At 41.1% G+C, this 23,371-nt stretch overlaps 1 protein-coding gene across 2 annotated transcripts in view; it reads left to right on the top strand.

Moving 5' to 3' along the window:
• efna5b (ephrin-A5b) overlaps nucleotides 1-23,371 on the top strand; it is a 109,290-nt gene that overhangs the window by 69,574 nt on the left and 16,345 nt on the right. For both annotated transcript variants that reach the window (XM_085475746.1, XM_085475745.1), the window contains exon 2: nucleotides 20,277-20,569. In XM_085475746.1, the coding sequence (XP_085331872.1) occupies nucleotides 20,277-20,569 (293 nt within the window). The remainder of the gene's footprint in view (nucleotides 1-20,276; nucleotides 20,570-23,371) is intronic.

The following is a 23,371-nucleotide window of genomic DNA, read 5'->3' as shown; positions in this document are numbered from 1 at the left end:
ATATTGCCCAGCATAATTTTCAACATAATGTTGGCTGGCAGCAAGTTCAACTGCTGACAATACAAGACCAGTGATGAAAATGTCAGATGTAGTTTGTTAATTATCGGGTTATCCAAGATGAGCTCAGTATCATGGGAAGGCAATTAAACAGGGGCACGTCTGTCAGCAAAGTCTAACATTTGCTTGAACAAGAGGAGAAATTTAGTGGACACTAAGGTTAAAATAAACTTTGCCAGACGTTTGTCTGGATCGTGAGAGCGGCAGAATAGTAGGAGGACATGTAGCCTGATACAACGACAGGCAGAAACTGTGATGGAGTGGTAAGGCAGAGCGGGAATAAAGGCGGTCTATGAGGAGAGAGGAACATTGTAAGAGGGACAAAAGAAAAATGTATGTGTTATTTTGTGTGGTGAGCTGTTAAAGTAGAACACAAGGCTTTGCTCTTAGCTGTGGTTACGTTCCTGTTTGTCTGCACGCATGCATGCGTTCATATGCGATTGTCGTACGCTGTGCACACGCGCGCAACAACACTTTCGTTGTTTTTCTTTTAAATCTCCCGACATCAGACATTACACTCTCCGTCGTCTATGTTTATTTTTCCTTTGTACATCTTCATCCTGTTTGTGCTCCCCTGTGCCATCCATTTTAGAAATACTTTTAATCAGTGGTCATGCCATTAAAGCTTCACTCAGTGGAATACGAGAGAACTTCCTTCCTCGCCATTCGGGTAATGCTTTAGCTGCTTATCATGCTACCAAAAGAGTTTATTCTGTTTTTTTGTTGTTGTTTTTTAATTGGATCAATGTGAGGATTTAAAAAGAGATTTTAAAAAACAAAACAAATCCTCGCTGCTAGAGGAAAAGTGAATAAACCGTGCCAGAACAAACCACAGAGTGGAAAGGAGTCGTTTCTGAAGTGGAGACATGCTGTGGATTCGGCACATGGCATAGCGTCCTTGTTAATGTAGCATGTTGAAGAAAGTGTGTGTTTGCTAAATGTAAGTTCTATAGTTTTGCAATTCAGTTTATCTACTTCTTTTAATTGGATGATCAATTTGTGGGTGTTTTTGTCTGTACAAATTTTCCCTTCAGTCTCTGAATTTCAGGCTACAGGCTGAACTTTTTACTTAGTCTCAATTCTTTGACTGTCTTCCTCTCTCCCTGCCTCCATCCCTGAGTTAGTCTCTCTCCTAATGGGGGTTAAGTGTTCAGGGTAATTGCACCCCTAAATGGAGCCCTCACTACAGCTAGGAGGAAATTTTCACACCATCGTTAATGTCCTTTAGTCCTTAACTCACACCGTCGTCTGTCCTCTATTGTTTCAAAGCGAGCCTGTGGGAAATACAGAGGGCTACTTCACATCTCTGTCTTCACTCACGCACTCTCCCGTAACTTGAAGTTACGGGCACACTCGCTTGGATTTCCTGTATATCACTTTTCTGAAGCTGATGAGTATTTGTGAAATATTCAAAATCACATAAAGAGCTTTTTCATTATCGTTGTTTATAGTCCTTTGAGTGTGACCACGGGAGAGCAAATCTTCATAGCTGTAAGGTGTTCAAGGTGCAACATCAAACAACAGCCCATTCTTTCTGTCCTCTGTGTCTCTGTCTCCTGTTTCTTCGCTCTCATCTGTCATCCCTCCTGTGCTGCCAAAAGACAGCCAGAAGGCAGGGAATAGGAGCAGGGTAATAACAGGGAGGGAAGGAAGGAAGGGAAGATGGAAAGGGACACAGAAAGGGAAGCAGTGTGTAAAAATTGTGCAATAGATGGGAGCTCAGAAAAAAACACGTGAGGGTTTTTCATCTGCTGCACTGCTGTTTCCACAAATGCCGAATTATAGTAAACAGAACTTGATATATGATTAATATCAGTGATTTTCTTTCAGGTTGATTTAAGTTGTGGTCTGATCCAGAATTATAGCTCCCCTGTAGGTGTATGTGCAGCTTTTAGATGCTATAGGTATGTGTTATTTCTGTCCTCTCTTCTGTAGGTCTCTTATGAGTTTCTATTCACTACACTGCTTTTATACTGTGAAGTCATATAACGATTCTCAGGCAGAAGGCAGATTAAAAACTCTGCATGCTGTTTTGGAGGTTACAACTTGCATTTAAGAAGTTGTAACCATGGCTACTGTGTCCAGTGCTTGATGTAGAGTTTGTCATTTGCCAAAGTTTAACATGAAACTCTGCAAACATCTGCATGCAAACCGACTTTTGAGGATATGCAGAACTGTACACCGTACAAGTGGAGCGCTCCCCAAGTGCTAGATACTAAACTGTATAAGGGTCTGTAGGAAGTTTTTCTACAATATATCCTGTAGGATTCTTTCATTTTTTGTAAGGTTACACACGAATGTCTTTGTAAAATAGCTCGAACCAAATGCCTGGTTGTGCTTTTAGTGTTTTTATTTAGTCTTTTTGTTTTTGTTCACATACCTGAAGTGTGTTGCACCCCTGTAAAGAGATGCTGCAGTTATTGTTAGGCACGGGATCTCTTCCATCATTTACCCGCTGTTTCTTTTTCACTTGGTGCTTACTGCCATTCTGCTTTACTTTCTGTTGGTCTTCATTTGCCTTTGTTTTTTACTTCATCTCCTTCTTTCTCCACTCTAATTCTATTCATGAGAGGTGCACACTCCATCATTCTGTCTCCTTATATCTCTTTCTGTCCTCCTTTTTCTCTATACCTTTCTGCACCGGAGCAAGATGGAGGAAGAAGGGAAGAGAGAAGGGTGTGGGTTGGAGAGATGGACAGATTAGGTGAGAGTGATAAGCGATCGATCTCCAGGCCGAGCAGCCCAGGGAGAACCACTCCCATTGACCCCCCCATATCTCTGTTTCCCCTCACCTCCATATTCTTCTTTTATTCCGCGCTCCACTCATCTGCCCCTCTTCCCTCTCTTCTTTTCTTCCCAACCTTTGTTGCCTTCAAACCTGACAAGGGTTCATTAAGGATCCACTTTGTGTGTATAAGTGCATGTAAGTGTTTGCCTCCTTGTGTGTATGTGTGTGCACACTTATGCCTGTCTGCCTAGTTGATAAGTCATGAAGGATAGCTCCCTAAGGTGCCCCTAAAGAGCTTTTAGTGGCTTTCGATCACACGCGCACACATGCACACAAGTGAACGCAAACACAAACGGAGGCCTCAAAAGAGTTTTTCTTTTTCTCCAGCAAAAAGCACTTTGTTAGTGATTGTTGGACAGTGTGTCATACGTGTTGGTCCATATCTGCGTATTCATTTAGCTTTTGTTTCTCTTCTGCTAAAACACCACAGAGAAGGTCTCCTATCAACCCCCTTTCCCTTGTCACATCCGCCTCCCATCATCCCCATGTGCCTTTAGAATCTGCCCGCCACAGCATATTGCCCTAACGAGGTTGTCTATTGATCAAGTGATGCTCTTTGTTGTAGACACCTAAATGGACCTTCAGCCACTCTCGCCAGGCCTTTATGGGAGTTGTTATGGCTTTGGACTGATTACAATAGAAGCACTTAAGATGCTCAATGCCTGATGTTTTATGCAAGAGAAGGCTCAGCTTCAGAAGTATACATCTGCTACGTTACATCGTTCCCTGAGTGTATTTCAGCACGTTTTTTTCTTCCTCTTACTGCCTGCTGGTGGCTGGCAATCACCTTTTTTTATATTCCCTTTGTGTGAATGTTGATGATTAAAATCTAAAGAGTTCAATCGAATATCCAAGCAATTTCTATTAGTCCTGTCAATCACTGGCTTATATGTACATTTTAAAGTTACTGTGTATGCGGTTTATTTTTAATTTTCATGCTTGCGTGGTTGTGTACACGTATAGAAATTCAAATGTGTTGCCGTGCCCACCTGTGTGCTGCTTTAATTTGAGGCCAGCCAAGTGTGACTTGGAAGCATGTGGAAAATATTACACGCAATCCTTTTCACTCAATTCAGGTTTCACTCCCCTTACCGCCCCCTTTCACCCCTCCACCCATGCTTCAGCCTCCCGATAAATAAGCTTTTGAAGGCAATCATTTCCTCTGCTGTTTATTCATGATGCATCCACGTCAGACATTCCACAATTTTTCAGGAAATACTGTTCATTGTGTCAAGGCTGCTAAATTATGAAAGTGTCTGGGATGTTACATATGGGTCTGTCAGTATGCATCTGAAATGCCATCTGTAATATCACCCAGTGATTTTAACATCAGCCTTAAATTTTTTCTTATTTTGTGAAACACTGCTTGTGGTGCTACTCTGATCCAGTCACCCAGTGTGCTTAAATGAAATGTGCAAGTGCTTGCTGTAGTTTAACAGAAACCTCTCACACACACACACACACACACACACACACACACACACAATATTAAACCCACCCCTGTCTACGCCTCAAGCTGCATGCTGATGGGCTGAACTGCAGAGATGGTCAATTAGATACTAACATATGATTTTCATTGTAATACCTCGATAATCTCCTTCCCTTTTCTTCTTTTGCCCAGTACCTTAAGACATCATCCCTCTTTTATGATCAGCATATTTCCTTTGCTAACACCCTTAATAATCTGTGAAATATTTTGTTCATTTTTCTTGATGGCAGTAAAGTTTTTCTTGGATCTTGAATCTTTTCTTTCATTTTCTTTATCTTGATCTGTCTTCTTCTCACTCCCAAAATATCTGCCAAATGCTTTGTTTCTTTCTGGAAAAAGAAGCAAAAGGTCAGCAGTATTTATGGGAATTCATGTTTTTATCTCATTCCACGAACACGCCTGACTTTTGAGTTGTGCTACAAGGAGAGGGACACAGTTACATCTGTTAACAGTTGTGTAACGTCAGAAACGGTAAAATATGTAGGTGAGGGCGTTGGTAAGGACTAGTATTTGAAATTATTAGTCTACGAACTGATCTTTAGCACCTGTGAGGGGATTCAGCCAACCATGCAAAGGCTACACTGCTGACTTCATATGGACCATTTCTTTGCACATACAGTATAAACACACTTGACTAATGCCTCAACTGGGACACCTCAGCCAGGCATGTGTGTGCCTGTGATGAAGGGGCCCCTGCTGTGCCATGATGGGTACATCAATACCAGACGGTTTAGGCTTTCGACACGCTAGTGTCAGAGTGTGGAGAGAGAGCAGCAGGTGAAGTGAGACAGATAACATGGAGGTCAGGCAGAAGTGATAGTGCTGGACCATCTGCATGAATATTTCTGGCAAATGTATACCGCAATGTACTTTGAGAAGGTTGAAAAGTACGTTTGAAGAGAGAGTTATGTGAAAGAATACTAAAACAAAAATGCTAATTGTAAATAATCCAACATATGTACCAAATGCAGTACAACATATGGTCTTGCTTGTGGTTATTGTTAAATGATAATTGGACCCTCTTTATAATACTGATTGATAGTAATCTTATTTTATGAGGTCTTGCTGTAGTCAGCCGCAGCATGTGGTGGGTGTGCAGTATGCTGTGTTGAAGCAGGAGGCCCTGACAGCAGCTCAGGTCAGGGGATGAGATGGAGACAGCTGGAGAGGAGGGTACGCTCAGGGATGGATGGACGCAAAGATGGAAGGCATTCTCCAACTGCGCTAACTTTAGACCACACATGTCGCTAAACCTCTCGAAACCTGTCCACAGCATGTCACCACTTGCTTCCATAAACCCCCCTTTGTGTGTGTGTGTGTGTGTGTATGAGAGTGCCTATTTGTGGGACCATATACTGCGGACCATTTCTGTGTTTGCCTACGCCAACTAGAGTGCATAAATAAACAATACAAAGAGCACAAATGATTTCCTAGTACAGCCAATTCTGTGACTGTGTTGAAATTTCATTTTCTTCGCAAAAGCTTTATTGTTTCAATTTCCAGCTCTGAGGCGGGTTCAAAAGTTCATGAACTTGTGGCTGCGAGTGTGAAGAAGAAAGCAGCATGTGCCCACCAAGACATGACCTACAGACCTTGCTTTAGTGCTAAAACCTTCTGTCTTCTTCCAGAGGGGAAACTTGAGTAGCCCAATTACTTCAAATTAAGACCTAGATATGGTTTGGCAAAAATCAATCAGAATCTCTATTATCAGAAGACAGATTTGGGAAGAGTGTGTGTGTGTGTCTGCATATATGCGGTTGGGGATATAGAATGCTTTTGGCTGTATATGAATTAAGGCAAAGCTTAATTGCTTTTCCTCTTTCTCCTAAGTGGTTTGGATAAGGATTGTTCTTCCCTTATTTTGAAGCTGATCCAAATTTGAAACTGAAAAGCAAACAGAGGTTTTTATTACCACAGATATAACCAAAGAATTCACAGACACACGTACTGTGTGCATGCATACAGTAAGACCCCCGCCAATCATACGCAGTGCGCTTGTGTGCACAGTGTTTGCCTGGGCCCAGAATAAAGGCATAGTAAACATCTCTCAGCTTGTTCAACATGACACAAACTCTGTTAAACTGACAAAGTTCCTGGTCTTTTAAACGGAGCTAAGCTGGGATGTTGCTGTTCTTTCCAAAAAGAGGGAACACACTTGTTTTGTTCATTCAGGTCATTAGTGATACTTTCTAATTTCCTTAGTATATGGTGAAGTCACTTTAAGATATGAAATATTAACTTGCTAAAAAAGCACAAACTGGAATGTGAAGCAAGACTGTGATAAATGTGATCATTACAGCAACGTAATCAACCGGACATAAAGATAGTTTTTACTAAAGCAATTCAAACATTTATTTCCGATTAAACTAGTTTTCTGCCAGATACGCCAAATATGCAATTGATCTGTGTGTGATGAAGTTAAATAGAAACCTAACCTGATCAAGGGCATAATGTAAGCCATTTATAAAGACAGCAATACGAAGGTAAACAAACTGGCTCTGAAAAATACAGTTTAAGGGAGTTATTTGTGCACACAGATTTCACGTACATGCTTGCATTCGCTTCTGTGTGTGTGAACGTCACGTCTATATTGCAAAGTGACCTTTGGTGCCCTATATAACACAGGCATTGCCCACAATAAGACGTAGAGCCCAAGTACCCGACACACCACTTAACCCCCTGCCTGGGACCTTGACAGCTTCTCCGTGGGAGTCTGACCCTGAAGGTCCTACAAAATGCTTTGTTCACACTGAACACACACACACACACACACTGGTGCATTATACAGACTTACACTCTGCACATGCATGCACAGACATGTAGGAGCTAAAGAACCATATAGCTTTTAAACGGGCATGAGGAATTAGCGGAGAGGCCCATGTGTCAGCTCCCCACTGGCAAAAATCATTTGATGCCCCTGGAGTTACAGCTACAGTGTTGCTCAGAGCCTCGCTGTTATCTCTCTGCTTCTGTTAATGTCACCCTAAGTAAATGTTAGACATTAAAATATTTATTTGAATGTAAAAAATATGTGCTCCTCCATATTACTGAGCAGGATTTTTTTTAAATACCTAGCAATTTTTATATTAAATTGTCAGCATTTCTATAGATAGATTGTTTTAGGGTTTATACATATCTGTCAAACAGCAATCCAACATGCAACGAGAAGACAGCACCTAAGTCTCTTTGAAATATTAGCAATTTTCACCCCTTTTGCCGACTTTATACGCTCATACAATATATTCATGCATTCTTGTTTTCCAGCTGTTTAAAAAGAAAAATCCCTCTCATTTCTAGAAACAACAGCCCCTTGTTAGAAAAAATGGCAGTGGTTGTTTTGTGCCGAGGCTGGTTATAAAGTACTTCCATCATCTCTCCATAACCATCTGCTCTTAAAACATTCTGCCTTTTTCAATCAGCAGATGTTCTGTAAATTACCTCCTCTAAACCATGCGCTGCCACATCAGCCACGTCTCCTGTCTGCCGGCTCTCCGGTTCAGTAATAGAGCCATAACACTTAGAATGTTGGTGAATTTCGATTGTTCTTAAAAGTTATAATTGAACTTGAAAGTTATCTGTCTGGGGAGAACGTAGCGCTGTGCAGTTCCTTATAATCTGATTGTGATCATTGCGATAGCGTTCGCTGTTGAGATGAAAGTTTTGATTAACCCTTTGCGGACCCTGTATTCAAATTTTCAAACCTGATTTGGGCAGCCGTCAGGGGTGATAGCAATCGGAGAATATTGCTGTTTTCTTTTATCTGATTGATGTGTCAACACTTGGTGCCGAAGCTTTATTATGTAGACTACACTGTTACTCAGACAGGCGTTCACCGTCTAGACTGATGCAGATGATATTGGGGGCAAAACATGATACGATGTGACAAAACATGTCATCACATAACACAAGATGTTAGCACTGGTATTTATTCAGAGGATCCTTTATTACAGTGAAATAATACACTTTTTATTATGAGTCTCCCCGGGGGGGGAATGAATCAGAAACCTTGGCAGAGTTCAAACCTTCCTCTGTCTGCTGAGCAACAGCTGGGTACTGTTTAGACCTGGTACTGATTCTTGTATCGTAAGATTCCAGTGTTATACTACATTTCACTTCACAGACCTCTTGTATTGCCTCAAGACAGTAATTAGTGTAAAAATGAATGAATGGTTGATATATGCTCTCATTAAGTGAACAAGTTAATTCCATTCCATGTAATAGACCGCAGTATTTACAGTGAGTTCAAGTATGCAGAAGCTGGAGGGCAGAGATATAGATACTTAAAAAGAAAAGTGTGCGAGTGCAAACATTGTTTTCACAAATCCCACAAAGCTTTGGTCATATAGTTTTAACTTGGCATGATCAGGGGCTTTGTGCTGAACAAAACACATTCAAGCGTGATTTTAACAGAACTAGTCTGCTCAGTGTAATATTACATGAAACTATCTGGGAGGTACCAAGACTGAAATCAAGAAATGATGAAGATCACTATTGATGGAAATGGAGTAAAGTAGTACCATGCCAGGGTACGTCCAAATGAAGTATGCACTTTAAAAACGTAATAATTTTGACTGTAATCTTTGCTTGGAATACAGTTGTTTATCTCTTTAAAGATAAAGCTACAATTTCATGGTACAAATCTAATTTATTTTGTAAACTTTTACATCAGTGACTAGTAGGTTTGAGATTTCTTTTTACTCGAGAAACAAAGTACTGTGTGATAGATTTCCTCAGGTAGCGTGACATTCATCTTCAACCATTTCTCATTAACCACTTGTCAATAGGGCAGCAAATGAACATTTATTTTCTGAATACTCTGGTTACAATTTAAATTTGAACCAAGCTGCTTTCTTTGAGCACGGATGAAGTAAATGTGGCTTTTTAGTAACTCGACGAATATAGTTTTGACTGTTTTTGGAATTAAAATGAAACACTTATGCATTCTGATTAATTTATTAGTTATGTCGCTAGTACCGTGTTGGACTTCCTATCACATTCAAAACGTCCTTAATTCCTTGTGGCGTAGATTCAACAAGGTCCTGAAACATTCCTCAAAGATTCTGGTCTACATTAACATAATAGCATTACACTGCTGTAGTGCATCTGTTTAAAGTTTTGGTGTGCTGTTTATTCTGCATAGCTCAGTTATAATGAGTGGTTATCTGAGCTGCTGTTGCCTTCCTATCGGCTCGAAACAGTCTGGCCATTCTCCTCTGACCTCTGATATCAACAACACATTTTTGCCCAGATAACTGCCTCTCACTAGATATTTTCTCTCTCCAGACATTTCTGAACATAACCCTGAAACCCTGAACATGCAGGAAAATCCCAGAAGATCTCCCGTTTCTGAAATACTTAACATACAACCATATCACATTCAAAGCCACTTAAAGTCAAGTTTCTTTTCCATTCTGATGTTAGGTTTGAACTTTAGGTCATCTTGATTGTGACATGTCTAAGTGCACTGAGTTGCTGCCGTGGGATTTGCTGATTAGGTAGTTAGATTAATGAGAGGTTGAACAGGTGTACCTAATGTAGCGGCTTGTGAATGTGTATTTGCTAGAGTCCTCTCGTTAAGTATGAGGAATCCCCAAAGGAAGGGATCAACAAGGTTTTCACATGACATCAATGATGTATAGACGGGCACAACTATAGCTACAGTCTGTCAGTAAAGCAATTACATAGCTCAGATAAACACAAGAGTTCACATTTGGCTTCCCATAGCTCCGTTTTTAAGTGTTACATACCTAACTTATCCTAATCACAGAAGGCTTGGCACACACTCTTTCCGTGCATGTACCCACTCTATCTCTCACACACACAAACAGTATATTGTTAGTGGTTTGTGAACTGCAAAAGAGGTGCAGGTTTTATGAAAGTGGTGACATTATAACATACGGTCAGAGCTCCATGGCAACCTACTGTGAAGGTCAGCCTCTGTGTGTGCATTTAGTGCATAGATATACAGTATATGGGGATGTCAGTGGGTGTGTGTGTACATGATCAGTCCTACAGGTGAAAATATTGTCGAACAAGCATGAAGCAGCACACACTCGACGATTCTTCTTTTTTAATCCGTGATTCTGATTTCATCTGTCCACATATTTATCTCCTTTTCTTTTCATCCCTCCCTTCCCTCTATCTTTTGGAGCTTTCAAACCTTAATACATGCCTTTCTTCTTTTTCCTTCCTCCCACTCTGAATCTCTTCTACTTATCACTCAATGTGATTCCATGATTTTTCTTTTTTTGTCCATCTTTGCCCTTTCTGCCAGTTTTCCCACTCACTCCACTCCTCCATCTATCTGCTGATCATTTGTCCTGAGAAACAGGGTAAGGAGGGCTTATAGAACAAGTACTGGAGTGGGCTGATATTCTGCTTTTCCAATGTGCCATAAAAAGGTGGATGAAAGTCAAAAGAAAGGTGGGGGAGAACAGATGTACTTGCCTTTTTAGACAGGAGAAATCTACTGAACAAAAGCCCTCTCTGTTCTCCATTACTCCCTCTCTAGCTTGTTTAATGGGGTTTTTTTTAATTGTTGTTTTTTTTTTTTTTTAAACACAAAACAGGAAATAGTTTCCCCTCCTTAAATGTCAATGAGAAATAATTTTAATCAATAACAGAAATATCTGTTTAAAAAACAGAGCAGGGCCATTACTAAAGTCATTGTCTCTAAGTCTCTTGTTCCCATAACATTTGCAGAAACCTTTAGTGGCATTGCAGCAAACATGAGGAGACCAATCTTAATTCTCTATGTAAGTCTTGCAGCATTTTCTACATGAATTATTGTGGACTGTAATTATGAAGTTCAAATAGACAAGGTTTTTGTCTTACTGTACAAAAGGTCATATACAAAAGCTGAGCCCAGTGCAGGCAAACAGTCCCAGTTATGTCCAAGCTATTATCTCAAACCAGTGAAACAAGGTGGAGGCAAACCCTAAGAGAAAATGCTAGTTTGCTACCATCAACCACAAGCATTTACAGGTTTCACAGATGGCTTTACTCAACATGATGTTGTTCACTGAAATAAATATATAACATTTTTCTTCTCAGGTTTGTACTTGATAACATGCTACAGTACAAGTACTCTTGTACACAATATTTAATGAATCAAAGCTAACTGTATTCTTATCAAGGAACTCATTTCTAACCTAATAGACCTAATCAACATGTCTGATAAAGACTGACATTGGCTATGTGCTTGTTTACTTAACAACCAGGGTGCTAAGCATATTGCGTGATGTGATGGTGCATAATACACTCAGCAGTTGCACCATACTCCTATTTTTTTTTAAGCCTACGCTGATGTTCTGATCTGTCTGTTTTTCCACCAAAACCCCATTCGCCTTGTTGGAGTAATCTCAACACTTATGTGACTGATTTTATTTGATGGCACTCCCTTTTCATCTGACCCGATAAGCTGACAACCTGGCATGGCTTTTAGCTGAGTGGAGCTAGTGTTGCACACACGGGTGTAAAATTTCTCTTACTACTGTTTTGCAAGTTCTGCTGTATTGTTTCTGTTGTGTTACTGTAACGTTCCCGGAAGATACTGTAATGTAATGAAAAGTGAAAAATGAACCACATGGGAATATCCCCTTTAAGCTGTGTTCCTGGATGTTAAAGGAGGATTAATTAAGGTAACTTTTTTCCCTTTTAAGAAATAAAGGGTACGCCAACTCATGATCTAGAGGATAAACATTTGGGAATATTTTCTTTATATCCCCAAAGTCTGCTCTCTGGTTCACTCCAACTTATGCTGTCCCAGATGAAACAACATCAATAAGCAAGGAAACATATGGCAGCATTCTCTTAAAGTCCCAAATGTTCTCAGTGTGAACATAAAATAACCAAAATAGGAGATCCTCCCCACCCAAAGTGATACTGGGAACTATTTCATCACTAAAACAGCAGTTTTTTTTCTAGGCGTGTTCTGTGGCAGTTTGGGATATTTGTCACCTTTAGATCATATAATGTCCCCAATATCCCCCCTGTGTTATTTCCTACAATTATGAGAATAGGTAAAGTAGATACATAAAGAAATTTTAAATAAAGAAGCAACTTCTTTTCTTTTAATTTAACCACATTTTGCCTCATTCAAAGAGACGTTTTAGATACGTTCGTGACCTACACAGGAGACATTACTCAAGCACCCGAGCAGTGTATTGCGAGTACAGCGCTCCTTTGTTAGCATCATCATTTTCAGTCCAGCGACTGTTTCATCTGCATTGATGAGACCATTTTAGTTCCATTTAAGGTTTGTACCAGTGACATTATGCAATGTCGACTACTGTACACAAATGAAAGCATGCACCTGGGAATGTTTTCTGTGTTTACACGTGCATAATAGCCTACCTATCAAACTGTTTAGTTATGTCACTTACAAAGCATTAATTGCTGCAGACACATGGCGACTTTAAGTGTTTGTGTTTATCTAGCCTCTTAGAACCTATCGAGAGCGAGCTAGCCAGACTGCCTGACCAAGTTTTTATCTCCATCCCTATTTGTACAGGATGCCCTTCTCTCCCTCGCTCCTTCTCTCACTCACATCAGGAAGATGGGTTACACGGCTCAAAGCCGTTTCATTGCCACTGTTCTGTCTCAGCTGCCAAATACCCTGTCACTATAAAACAATGACCAATGATTAATGGCCAGCACATTTCACCACTCAATGATACATGGCCATTAATTGATAGCAACTGCCCATGTGTGACCATGAATAAGCCCACATGCATCTACAGGCAAGCACACACTCCACTCTGGACCCAGTAAACATGTCAAAGTATACAGTATTTACAAAGGGATTGAAGTGGGCTTGGGGCAGCAGTGATTCAGAAAAATGACCCCAGGGTCTGACAGGATGTTGGGGGATGTGCCATTTTTCCCTGACTCCCTTGGTGATGAGGAGAGACATAAAGAAATCCTTTTACACACAGACAGATATACACAGGCCCACATAGACATATTCAGCCATTCGCTCACACATATCGCTTTTACACATCAGTGTTACACATCCATAAAAACGGCTGTTTGGCAGAGGAGTGAGTAGATGAGCTCAGAGGAAGTATCTGTCTGTCTTTTTTTTCTTCTTCTCCCCCCTCTGTTTTGGACTCGAGCAGCAGCATGCTGATGCAGACTACATCAAACACTTACTGGAGCCCTACATCTTGCTGTTTCACTCAGCACCAAGAGCAGAACAAGAACTTGTCTGTCACTGCTCTTAATTCATTGTCTCCCTGGGGCAAAATGACTGCTGACAGACATAAATGGCAGAAATGAATATTGTAAGATCACAGTCAAGGGGTGGTAGGGGTTGAGGTGGGCGGGAGGGGAAAAAGAGTGAGGAAGTAAAGGACAGGGAGATGAAGAGGGAGAAAAGACTCGGAGAGGCGAACGAATGAAACTACGTGGGAGTGGGAAAGGTGACGAAAAGCATGGGCACATCCCTCACTGCTGACAGTCGGTATATTATATTGGGCTGACCACCTGCTCTGAGCCTGAAGTACACCGTCCATAAAGCTCCAGCAGATGGACACAATAAAATGCACCATGACCAGCAGCTATGCACTTCTGTGTGTGTGGATGTGTTTGCACATTATAGTCGATATCTAGCATGAACACATAAAAACATGCCTGCATTCATAGACACCTGTCCCGCAGGCATACCAGTAATATATGATATTCTATAGGTCTGATGACACTGTGTCTCATCCTCTAACCCCTCCCAGCGTTGTAAACCTATCGACCAGTTAGTGAGCGAGGAATGCGGCTGTCAGCTCATGCAACAAGTTGACATTTCTCGCATGTTCTGACTTCACTGCGCCCCTCTCCAACTTCATAGCCATCTCTGTACTTCTTCAGTAGTATTTTGGGATTTGAATCTCTCATCAATGTGCCCTTTTTATAGCTGTGGTCATTTCTCTAAGGAAAATGACAACTTTGCTGCAAAGTTGTCAAATGGGGCAAAAAAAACCCATAACTGCCAGAAAATGCAGGGCGATGTGTAATTATTGTATTGTATATCGTCCAAATGTCCATGTATTCCTAGGTTTTTGCTCGGCAACATTATTGTATTTTGCATATAATACATTCTTACTAAATAACACTGTTTTTTAAGCGTCCCATATTCCATTATAATGTGACAAAATGATTCGTTGAAGCCTCCAATCCCAATTCTGGCTTGGTATAACCAGTTACAGAGGGTTGTCAATGCCCAGTTTATGTGTTAACCTGCTGGAGAAATAATTTTAGGACTTGTAAAATGTGCAACCAAGAAAGCTGCATTGTCATCCTTTGCCAGTTTCTCAGACACAAAGAAAAATGCTTTCCATCTCAAGGTCCCAAACTGCTAACATAGCAGTCAAGATGACTGTCGAGCACAGATACTGGATTCAGTTATCAGTTCTTCACCCCTCTCCCCATTACACTGCTTTGCCATCAGTAATAAGAAGGTGAATATCTGGCTGGAAAGGCTAAATCCCTTTCTAACAGCTGTTATCAACAAGAATGATGAGCAGCAGCCGCTTTCCTCTTTCCCTTTACGTCTTTCTGTCTGCCAGTACTGCCTTTCTTCTCCTCCTTTCATCTTCAGACCCAAACCAAACATCTGCAATTAGACAAGTGTGAAAACTATATCTTGAAGTGTTTGTTTTGTGTGTTTGGAACATATGTGTTGAATGGCCCTCCAAAGGCTTTTGCATGTATTCCCTAGCCGGGTTCAGTCAGAGTTCATCTTCTCTTGGCTAAACAGATTCTCCCTCTGGATCAAAATCAACAAATTATATTTCACTTTAGGAGGACATACATAACCCCACCCGCACCCTCACGCACACACACTAATACATGTAAGCACACACACACACACACACGGTCAACGGGATGCAGAGAAAAGTTGAGGGAAAAACAATAAAAGACTTGCCTTTTAAGGTCCCAGTGCATTTCTAGTTTCTAGGTTACTGTGATTTGATTTATCAAGCAACGGAACATTGCCTGAGGATATTGAATTGAAAATATATCAGATGTTTGAATTTCAACAGGGAGTGTTGAAATAATGTAAATAGATCTGATTTGGGGTCATGAGCAGGACTGGGCAAAGCGAGAAACTCAGGCAGGCGGAAAAAATCAAGAAAGAAGGGGATGTGAGCGAGAAAATACATTTCAAAACTGGGGGAAGAGAAGAAGAGACAAACAGAGATGATCTTTTGTACTGAGGTAGATGGGGCTTTGGCTTTGTAATACATGCAGCTGTCAGCAGTGTCTAATCTTAGCATTTCTTGTTAAAGTCTGTGCAGGTAAAAAAAAGAAAAGAAAAGAAAGATGAAGCAGAATTGTTCCAGGGATTTCTTTCTACATAAAATGTTAACACTATTTTTGCCTCCTTGTGTTCATCGGTGTTGTCATGATCATTTTTACGTGACACCAGTGGCAGTCTCTCTTTGTCAGCACACGTTGGGATGCACGTTATTGCTGCGTCTTCACCCTTTACGTCTTGGAAAAAAACAAAAAGAAAAGAAAAGCGAAGAGCACGTTTTAGAGCATATTTTCTCATAATACAGAAGCAAAGCATTAACATAGAATGATCGTACCTCTCTGATACGCTGTGTTAGTCATGAAGCAGCCTCTGCTTTCGGGTCACACCTCTGAGCAGTAGTATTTAGAGTACTGCTCTTTCTACTGGATCTCACTTATTCAACTGGTTAGATGGTTTGGATTACTCTCACTCTGCCTGCCACTGAGCTCTTGCTCTCCTCCTCTGCCTTTCTCTTTCGCTCAGGTTATCTATCTCTCCCTGTCCTTCTTGCTTTCTGTCTGCAGCTACCGATGCACAGCTCAGAGAAGTGCCTCACGAGAGCGCATAGGCCTACAGCATGCGCAGGACCTGTGTGTGTGTGTGTGTGTGTGTGTGTACGTATTTGTGTGTATGTTTGTCTCTCTGCGAGTGTGAATGCTCCCGAGTGTATGCACAGCAATGTCACTGGGCTGTGTAATTGAAATGGAAATGAGCCAATCAGCAACTGCAGTGGTTTGCCACCTTACCCTGAATTCACTTCACTGTTCCAGCTCTCCCAAACTTGCTCTGTTTGTGACTCTGCATGTGCAAGTGTCTCTCTCTCTGTGTGTGTGTGTGTGTGTGTGTGTGTGTGTGTGTGTGTGTGTGTGTGTGTGTGTGTGTGCTGACAATACTTGCCCCTTCAGTTTTAACCCAAAGGGCCTGAGGAGGCGGTGTGAAAATGTAATCAGTTGGCAATAAAGATTATCCCTCACACTCTCTCTCTCTCCCTCTCACACTCACACACACAGACACACACACTCATGCTCTGTGTCCAGCTGATTTTCCTCGCTTTGTGTTGTGACCCACAGCTCGCTGGGACAGCTGTGGCATAACAAAGACATGTAATTATCACCATTTGACAATTAGCCTGCTATCCAAATTTGCTCCTTAATTACCTAGCCATTTTACTGCTGGAAGGCTTCCGCTGCCGTTCTGTGCCGCTACAGTTTCTCAGAAGAACGGAAAAGATTACAGCTCATGACGCTGCCAGAAGTTTGTTCTAAAATACAGGGAAGCGTCTCTGGTGGCTGGGTGGAGTAAATGTTTAGCATTAATAAACGGTCTTCAAAGTGCTTTTCGGTGCGTTTCCCATTCACACGCTCACACACAAATGACAGCAGAGTGTTTACCTGCAACTGGAAACAACTCAGGGTTTAGATTCTTGTGAATGTGGAGGAGCTGGAGATTGAACCAAAACACCACTCTTTCAATTTCAGAGTACTTGCTGAATACTTTACAAGATGCACGTTTATCTTACATTTAAAGACAAAATCATGCATTTTAATTGGATCATTTAATGATCCTTTTGCACATTCTTTTTTATATTTGAGTGTAGCAGAACTGGTTTTTATCATTGATAAATCTCTTAATTTGTTATGACAGATGGCTGAAAAATTCTATACCCTCCACACATTATATCCCTGACTTACATATGCAGAAAAACCTGTAAATTAGTTGGCTTGCCCTTCTGCTCATATTTTGCTCTTCTTGATTTTTTTTCTTTTTGGTTATGCCTGTCACTCTTCTGGAATCTAATGAAGCACTGCTTTAAATTTACATTACATTTGAGCAACATCTTGGCGCTTCTTCATCCAACATACAGATCGATGTACGCTTGGGGAAAACGTCCAAAACATTGCATGATAATGAACAAAGCAGAACTGACTTTTCTAAAAGTTCGTAAGGAAAATGAACACTTTTTACAAAAAATCCATGAAGCTACATCTTGATGAGTCCTTCCCTGAATGGTGATGGAGGTTTTAGAGATTTGACTGCTCACACAATCATGCCATGCACATGCAGCTTTTGTAAAATCTCCTTTAATGATGAATGCATGCTTGAGTAACTCCTGCAAAGATGTGGATTCACCAGGAGCCTGGCAGTGCTATCTGCTGCGTTCAGTCTTGCTGTCTCTTCTTTGTATTCTCTCACCCTCTTTTGGAACCAGGTCCTTTCTGTCTCTGCCTCCCTGTCTGTTTCTCACCCTCGGTCTCTTTCTCACTCGGTGCCATTAGCAGCTTCTGGCTGTCTCACTGCTGTTCCTTTGCCAATGTGCCAGGGTGCTCGCTCATCTGATAACACACACCTAATGTATGTGTGTGCCTGTTTCTAATGGGTGTGCATGTGTGTGAGGGTTTGTACTAGTTTTGTGCTTGTTTCATATACGTGTGTGTGTGTGTGTGTGTGTGTGTGTGTGTGTGTGTGTGTGTGTGTGTGTGGGGGTGTATATGTGGGTGGGTGGGTGTGTGACTGAGTAGGTTACATGTTACAAATGCCTGTCCTGTCCCTTTTTATGTGCTCACTCACCCAAACATCCTCTGCTTCATTTGCAGTCAGGGCCACAAGCCACTATTCTGACTGCTGAGGCAGGGAGAGAAGGGCAGCTGAAACATCACACACACACACAGGCACACGCACGCATACAGGCTCCCTCTCTAACACTCTTTCTCGCTCCTGCTCACACACTCGCAGAATGTACACATACACATAAGCTGGGAGGAGCGACCGGGAGAATTTGACCATTAACGCAGTGACATTTTAAAGCAGCGCGAGAGATGCATGGCTCTTCCTGGACCTCCACAGACATGTTTTAAATGAAATGTTACAGATGAGTTGCTCTATGCCTTGGTTGTAAACACCCTCATGCTGATATTTACCCTACTCGGGTAAACACAGAAGAACAGCATTTCATGCTAGCTCATGCTCAAATATACACACGTGCACACAAATATTCCGCGCAGAGCCAGAGGACACACATGATCGCGGTAATGAGAAATGGCTTGGTTCAGTTTTGTTGCTCAATCGTAGCAATAATTGTTCCATTACACCAACATGAAGAAAGTAACAACTAAAAGGCCCCAAAACCAGATTTTTTGCTAAAATGGCTATTTGATCTTCAGTATCAGGCGCCTGGTTTTCATTGTGATTGTTATTCTCTGCAGAGTGACCAGATAAACTGCAGACTGATGCGAGCCAAGCAGGATTTCAATACATGTGTTTGATTATAGGAGCTTCAATCTTTAGAGGCAGAACAATAGAGCTGGAGTTTTCGAAATGAGAAATCAAATAAGTGGTAGGAAAGAGAGTGAAAGCACGGTTTCAGCATCCTTTAAAGGCAGTATTATGGTATTTTACACCATGAGTTAGAAATTTTTTTGTCATTAATTTGACCTTGTTCTTTCTAACTGCCTATTCGCCATATACAAAGAGACATGCAGTTTTTGTTTCTTTAGAAATACGCAATACTTAATGGACATGAAAAGAAAATACTGAATGAGAAAAGGTCACTATGCTGCTTTGGTGCCTTAAATCTAAGCCTAAAAATTCTTATATAAAATGAATTTGTCCTGTCGTACGCTTCTTGCCTGTTGTGGGGGTTGAAGAGTTCTTCCCATAGACAGCAGATGCGATTTTTTTAATTATAAGTTTAATTATAAGATCCAAACTCTTGTAAGGTTGTGCTCCCACGACATTTAACCAGGGCCTCGCCTCACGCCACCTGGTTTCTCTGTGAAGCGAGTCAGTCACGCCAGCTGCGTAGGAATTGTCAACTCTGCGGTTCACATTATCACTCTTGTTCTGCTTCAAGTGTGTGCGTGTGCCTAATTGGGGCATCCCTAGCAAGCTTACAGGTGTTTGGCATTTTCTCTCCAAACCCCCTCGTGACCCAGAGGTTAGGGTCACTCCACCCTGGGTCAACGAGAGCACTCGCAATGCAGAAAATGCTCTCTGATTTTGGAGGATGTGAAAATTCCACAAATAAGAGGGCTGCGTGTTGGGCAGCAGAGACTGTGGTGAGATTGTGTGCATGTTAGTGCTAGCCTGTGACAATGTGTGGCCTTTTGATGAATCTCCCTGTATGTATTGAAGCCCTCTGACCCTGCGTGGCCTGTTCTAGATCATTGCTGCTGTAAAAATGCCTCACTGCACAGCCCTCAGAGACAGTCTGGCCCTGTATTTTTCCAATCACTGACATTTACTGGCTGAACCATCCTGCCATCCTATATCTCTGTGACCATTTCTACTCTACTTTTTTTTTTTTACTGTACAAAAATCCTCAAGCAAATGTATTTTTTTTTTGTTCCAACTCTGAGGAAAACTGTTTGAGGAAAGATGTTTACAGGGAGAGTTGGATACTTCATTTTGCTACCATTCAGAAGGCATATGCACAAGTAAATATTTGTTACAGAGAGAGATTTATAGATAAACCAACCCACTTAGATTTATTGATGCTAGAGGATGAGAGTGTTGGTGCATGCAAATTTTCACCAAATACTGAAAGAGTGCTGCGAGATGTAGCGTGTTCACATAAATCATTCAAAACTAGGTTTGCATTGAAAATAATTTTGAAGGTTAACCCTTTTCTGCCTCCTTCTTTTTTTCCCAACCAGGTTCCACCGTGGGGATTACCACATCGATGTGTGCATAAACGACTACCTTGACGTCTACTGTCCTCACTATGAAGACACAGTGCCTGAGGAACGGACAGAGCGCTACGTCCTCTACATGGTCAACTATGATGGCTATAGCACGTGTGACCACACCTCCAAAGGCTTTAAACGCTGGGAATGCAACAGGCCGCACTCTCCGAACGGGCCACTTAAGTTTTCAGAGAAGTTCCAGCTCTTCACTCCCTTCTCCTTGGGCTTTGAGTTCAGACCGGGCAGAGAATACTATTACATCTGTGAGTACCTGCTCTGAATGAGTATATGCTGTGCATTACATCTACAATACACTGTAGAAGAAACAGCAGTGAAATAACAAGAAATGGCACTACTAATACAAGATTTAGGCTGTTTTACATATTAATGTCGCATTAATAATAATACTGTGCTGTCGTGTGATACTTCCAAAAGCTGTTATCTTCAAAAAACAAAAAAACCAACCCAAGCATCCACAGAAAAAATACGAATCCCAAAAAATGTAATTCAACAGGAATAACATACCTGGAAGGCCCTTTCCTGACCCACTGTTTATCTACTACTACAACAGCACGAGAGAGCCGCTATTTCCCAACTATGTTTTCTCAATTTTGCTGCAGAGCTTTGAGGGTGGCATTACAGTGATCCGAGTAGATGCTTTCATGCTCTGCTTTCAGCTAAGCTTTTCACACTGCTCTCGTCAACCACAGAAAACTCTTCCCTAAAATGGCAATGGAATTCATAGGGGAGTTAAATTGAGACAGTCTGAAAGTTATAGCTCTCTTCTCCTGCTTCACAATACTGTATCTTTAAAAAAGGAGTGCCCTGCTCTCTGTATTATATTATTCTTCTGTGTAGCTTGTGTTCGATGTTAAGTTGTCTGCTTCTTGGCATAAGAACTGAGCCTAACTGACTTCATCTGAAGTTGAGGCCCCTGGGAAATGAGCTTTTATCAAAGTAAGGTAATAGGGGAACTGAATGGCACGAGTCCTTCCTCTACAGTAATATATGCACATGGACAGAACATGAGTTATATACTCGTATAGTCACTTTTCTTGGTTAAAGAAAGGTTAAAAAAGAGGTTTCTGTAATTGTCAGCCTGCGGCTTAAATGGAGCTCAGCGCAGCTGTCACAATCCCATGTCCTTTTGTTTTCATCTCCCAAAGATGACTCAGGAGCACAGCTGAACTCTACCTATACACCGCGATCTGTTTTCTAAATTGGCAGGCTTTTATGAAGCAGTTAACCCGACAGCTAACCGACACTTGTGTGCTTTATTCCTTTCACGTGTTTCCTCTTAGGGACTGGAGTAAAAAGAAAAGAAGAAAGGGAGGGAGGGGGAAAAACAACATAACTGTATCTCACTAATGTTTGCTATTGTTTTCGTGCTAAATAGGTGCTGTCAATCTCAAGCTTGTCTATGAAATAATCTTTCCCCGAAGCCTTTCAACAATCAGGTTTTTGGCCATTTATCTGTTAAAAGTAACCAGATTTTCCTTTTCTTTTATAGCCAGTTCACACTGACACATACTAAATCAGGAGGGAGGGGGGGGGTCTCCAGACTTGGGAGAGTTGATAGGGGTTAGTGTAGGGTTATAAAATTCATCCACTCCCTCAAGTCTCTTTTTGCAATTTTTTTCCCCATTTCTGTTGAGAGATGCTTGTCCTAAGGGCTGGATTAAATTACACTGCGACCGACAGGGCTTCCATGGAACACATCCATTCTGCTATAGCACGCCATATTTTGTTTAGTGGCCCGCGGCTTCATTGGCTATTGAATGATTTCAGCGTATATACTCACTGGCTAGTGTGGCGGATATTAAAGTCATCTACCATGAAGTCATCTGACATGTGATTTCCCACTGTCATTGTGTTCAGCCTGAATGTCCACAGGAAGCAGGGGAGATGGCTGCTAATGGATTGGACAGTCTCTTTAGGAGATGGGATGTAAAGCTGAAGAAGGGATATGGAGAGAGGGAGAGCTAGTCACATTTTTACATCTTTACAATTCATCTGTGGCAGCTTCTGTCATCATCATCATCATCATCATCATCATCATCAGTGTGATCACCGAATCTTCTTAATACACCAGCGCGACAAAAAATGCAACCTTTTCAGATATTCAATTGTAGTAAAAAAATACAAATTTCTAACGCAGGAAAAACTAAAGTGGCAAAATTAAATCGTAACAGTATAACTTAATCGCTGCAATGTTCCCAGGGATTGCATTTTTACCTTAACATACAGTTTTTCCCTTTCTAATACTGAATAAAATACTAAATGCTGCAGTAACTGGGAGTCTCTTTTCTTGTTTGCACATCAGCACCAGGGCATCAGCTGCAATATTTTACAGGCACCTTGAAGTGAAGTCAGCTTTTCAGGCAGATTTCCCTCATGTGCTGTATGCTCGCAAGCCGAGTCTTTATTCAAAAACACTGAACTTTGTCCAGATGCTGGCTGGGTTTTGCCTGCCGTGTGTTTTACAGATAATCCTCTAACTCCATTCAAACGTATGGAGAAAATATTTATTTTCACTTTAACCCTCTGTGTCTAATATTTGGCAAAGTGACACAAATAAGCAATAAAAATAAGCAGGTTTTTTTTAGCTTCAATTCCCTGTGTTACAAACATACCTATCAGCTTATTGGCTGTTTAGACTAATGTGTTTACAAAACCTTTTTGCAATCTAAACAGGAAGAAACACATCCATCCTCCTTAAACCAATCTTGCTTGCAGATGGAGTGTTTGCTCACATTTCGGGAACTACATTGCAAAAATATCCAGTGAATGTGCACTTAAATCTAATAAATAAACCTGGTTTTCTTGGGTTTGTTGTGTTTTAAGTAAACACCTGAAAACATGCATATTCTCAACCATCTTTCCTTCTCACCTTTTCATGAATGGGAATCTTTGAGCACATTCAGTGTGCCTGCCATTTTCACATGAAATCACAAATACTCTTGTATGGTGTGCAGATAAATTCTAGCGCTAGTGTGGATATAACATAACATTTCAGTTTTACAGCTGTTGTTTATTATCATTTATTAATCTCAGTTAGGGCTTAC

This window comes from Copadichromis virginalis, linkage group LG12, assembly GCF_057382275.1.
Source record: "Copadichromis virginalis isolate Kocher_CV1m ecotype Utaka linkage group LG12, C_Virginalis_male_GT1.1, whole genome shotgun sequence".
Taxonomy (NCBI): Eukaryota; Metazoa; Chordata; class Actinopteri; order Cichliformes; family Cichlidae; genus Copadichromis; species Copadichromis virginalis.
This window is presented reverse-complemented; position numbering and strand designations above follow the sequence as displayed.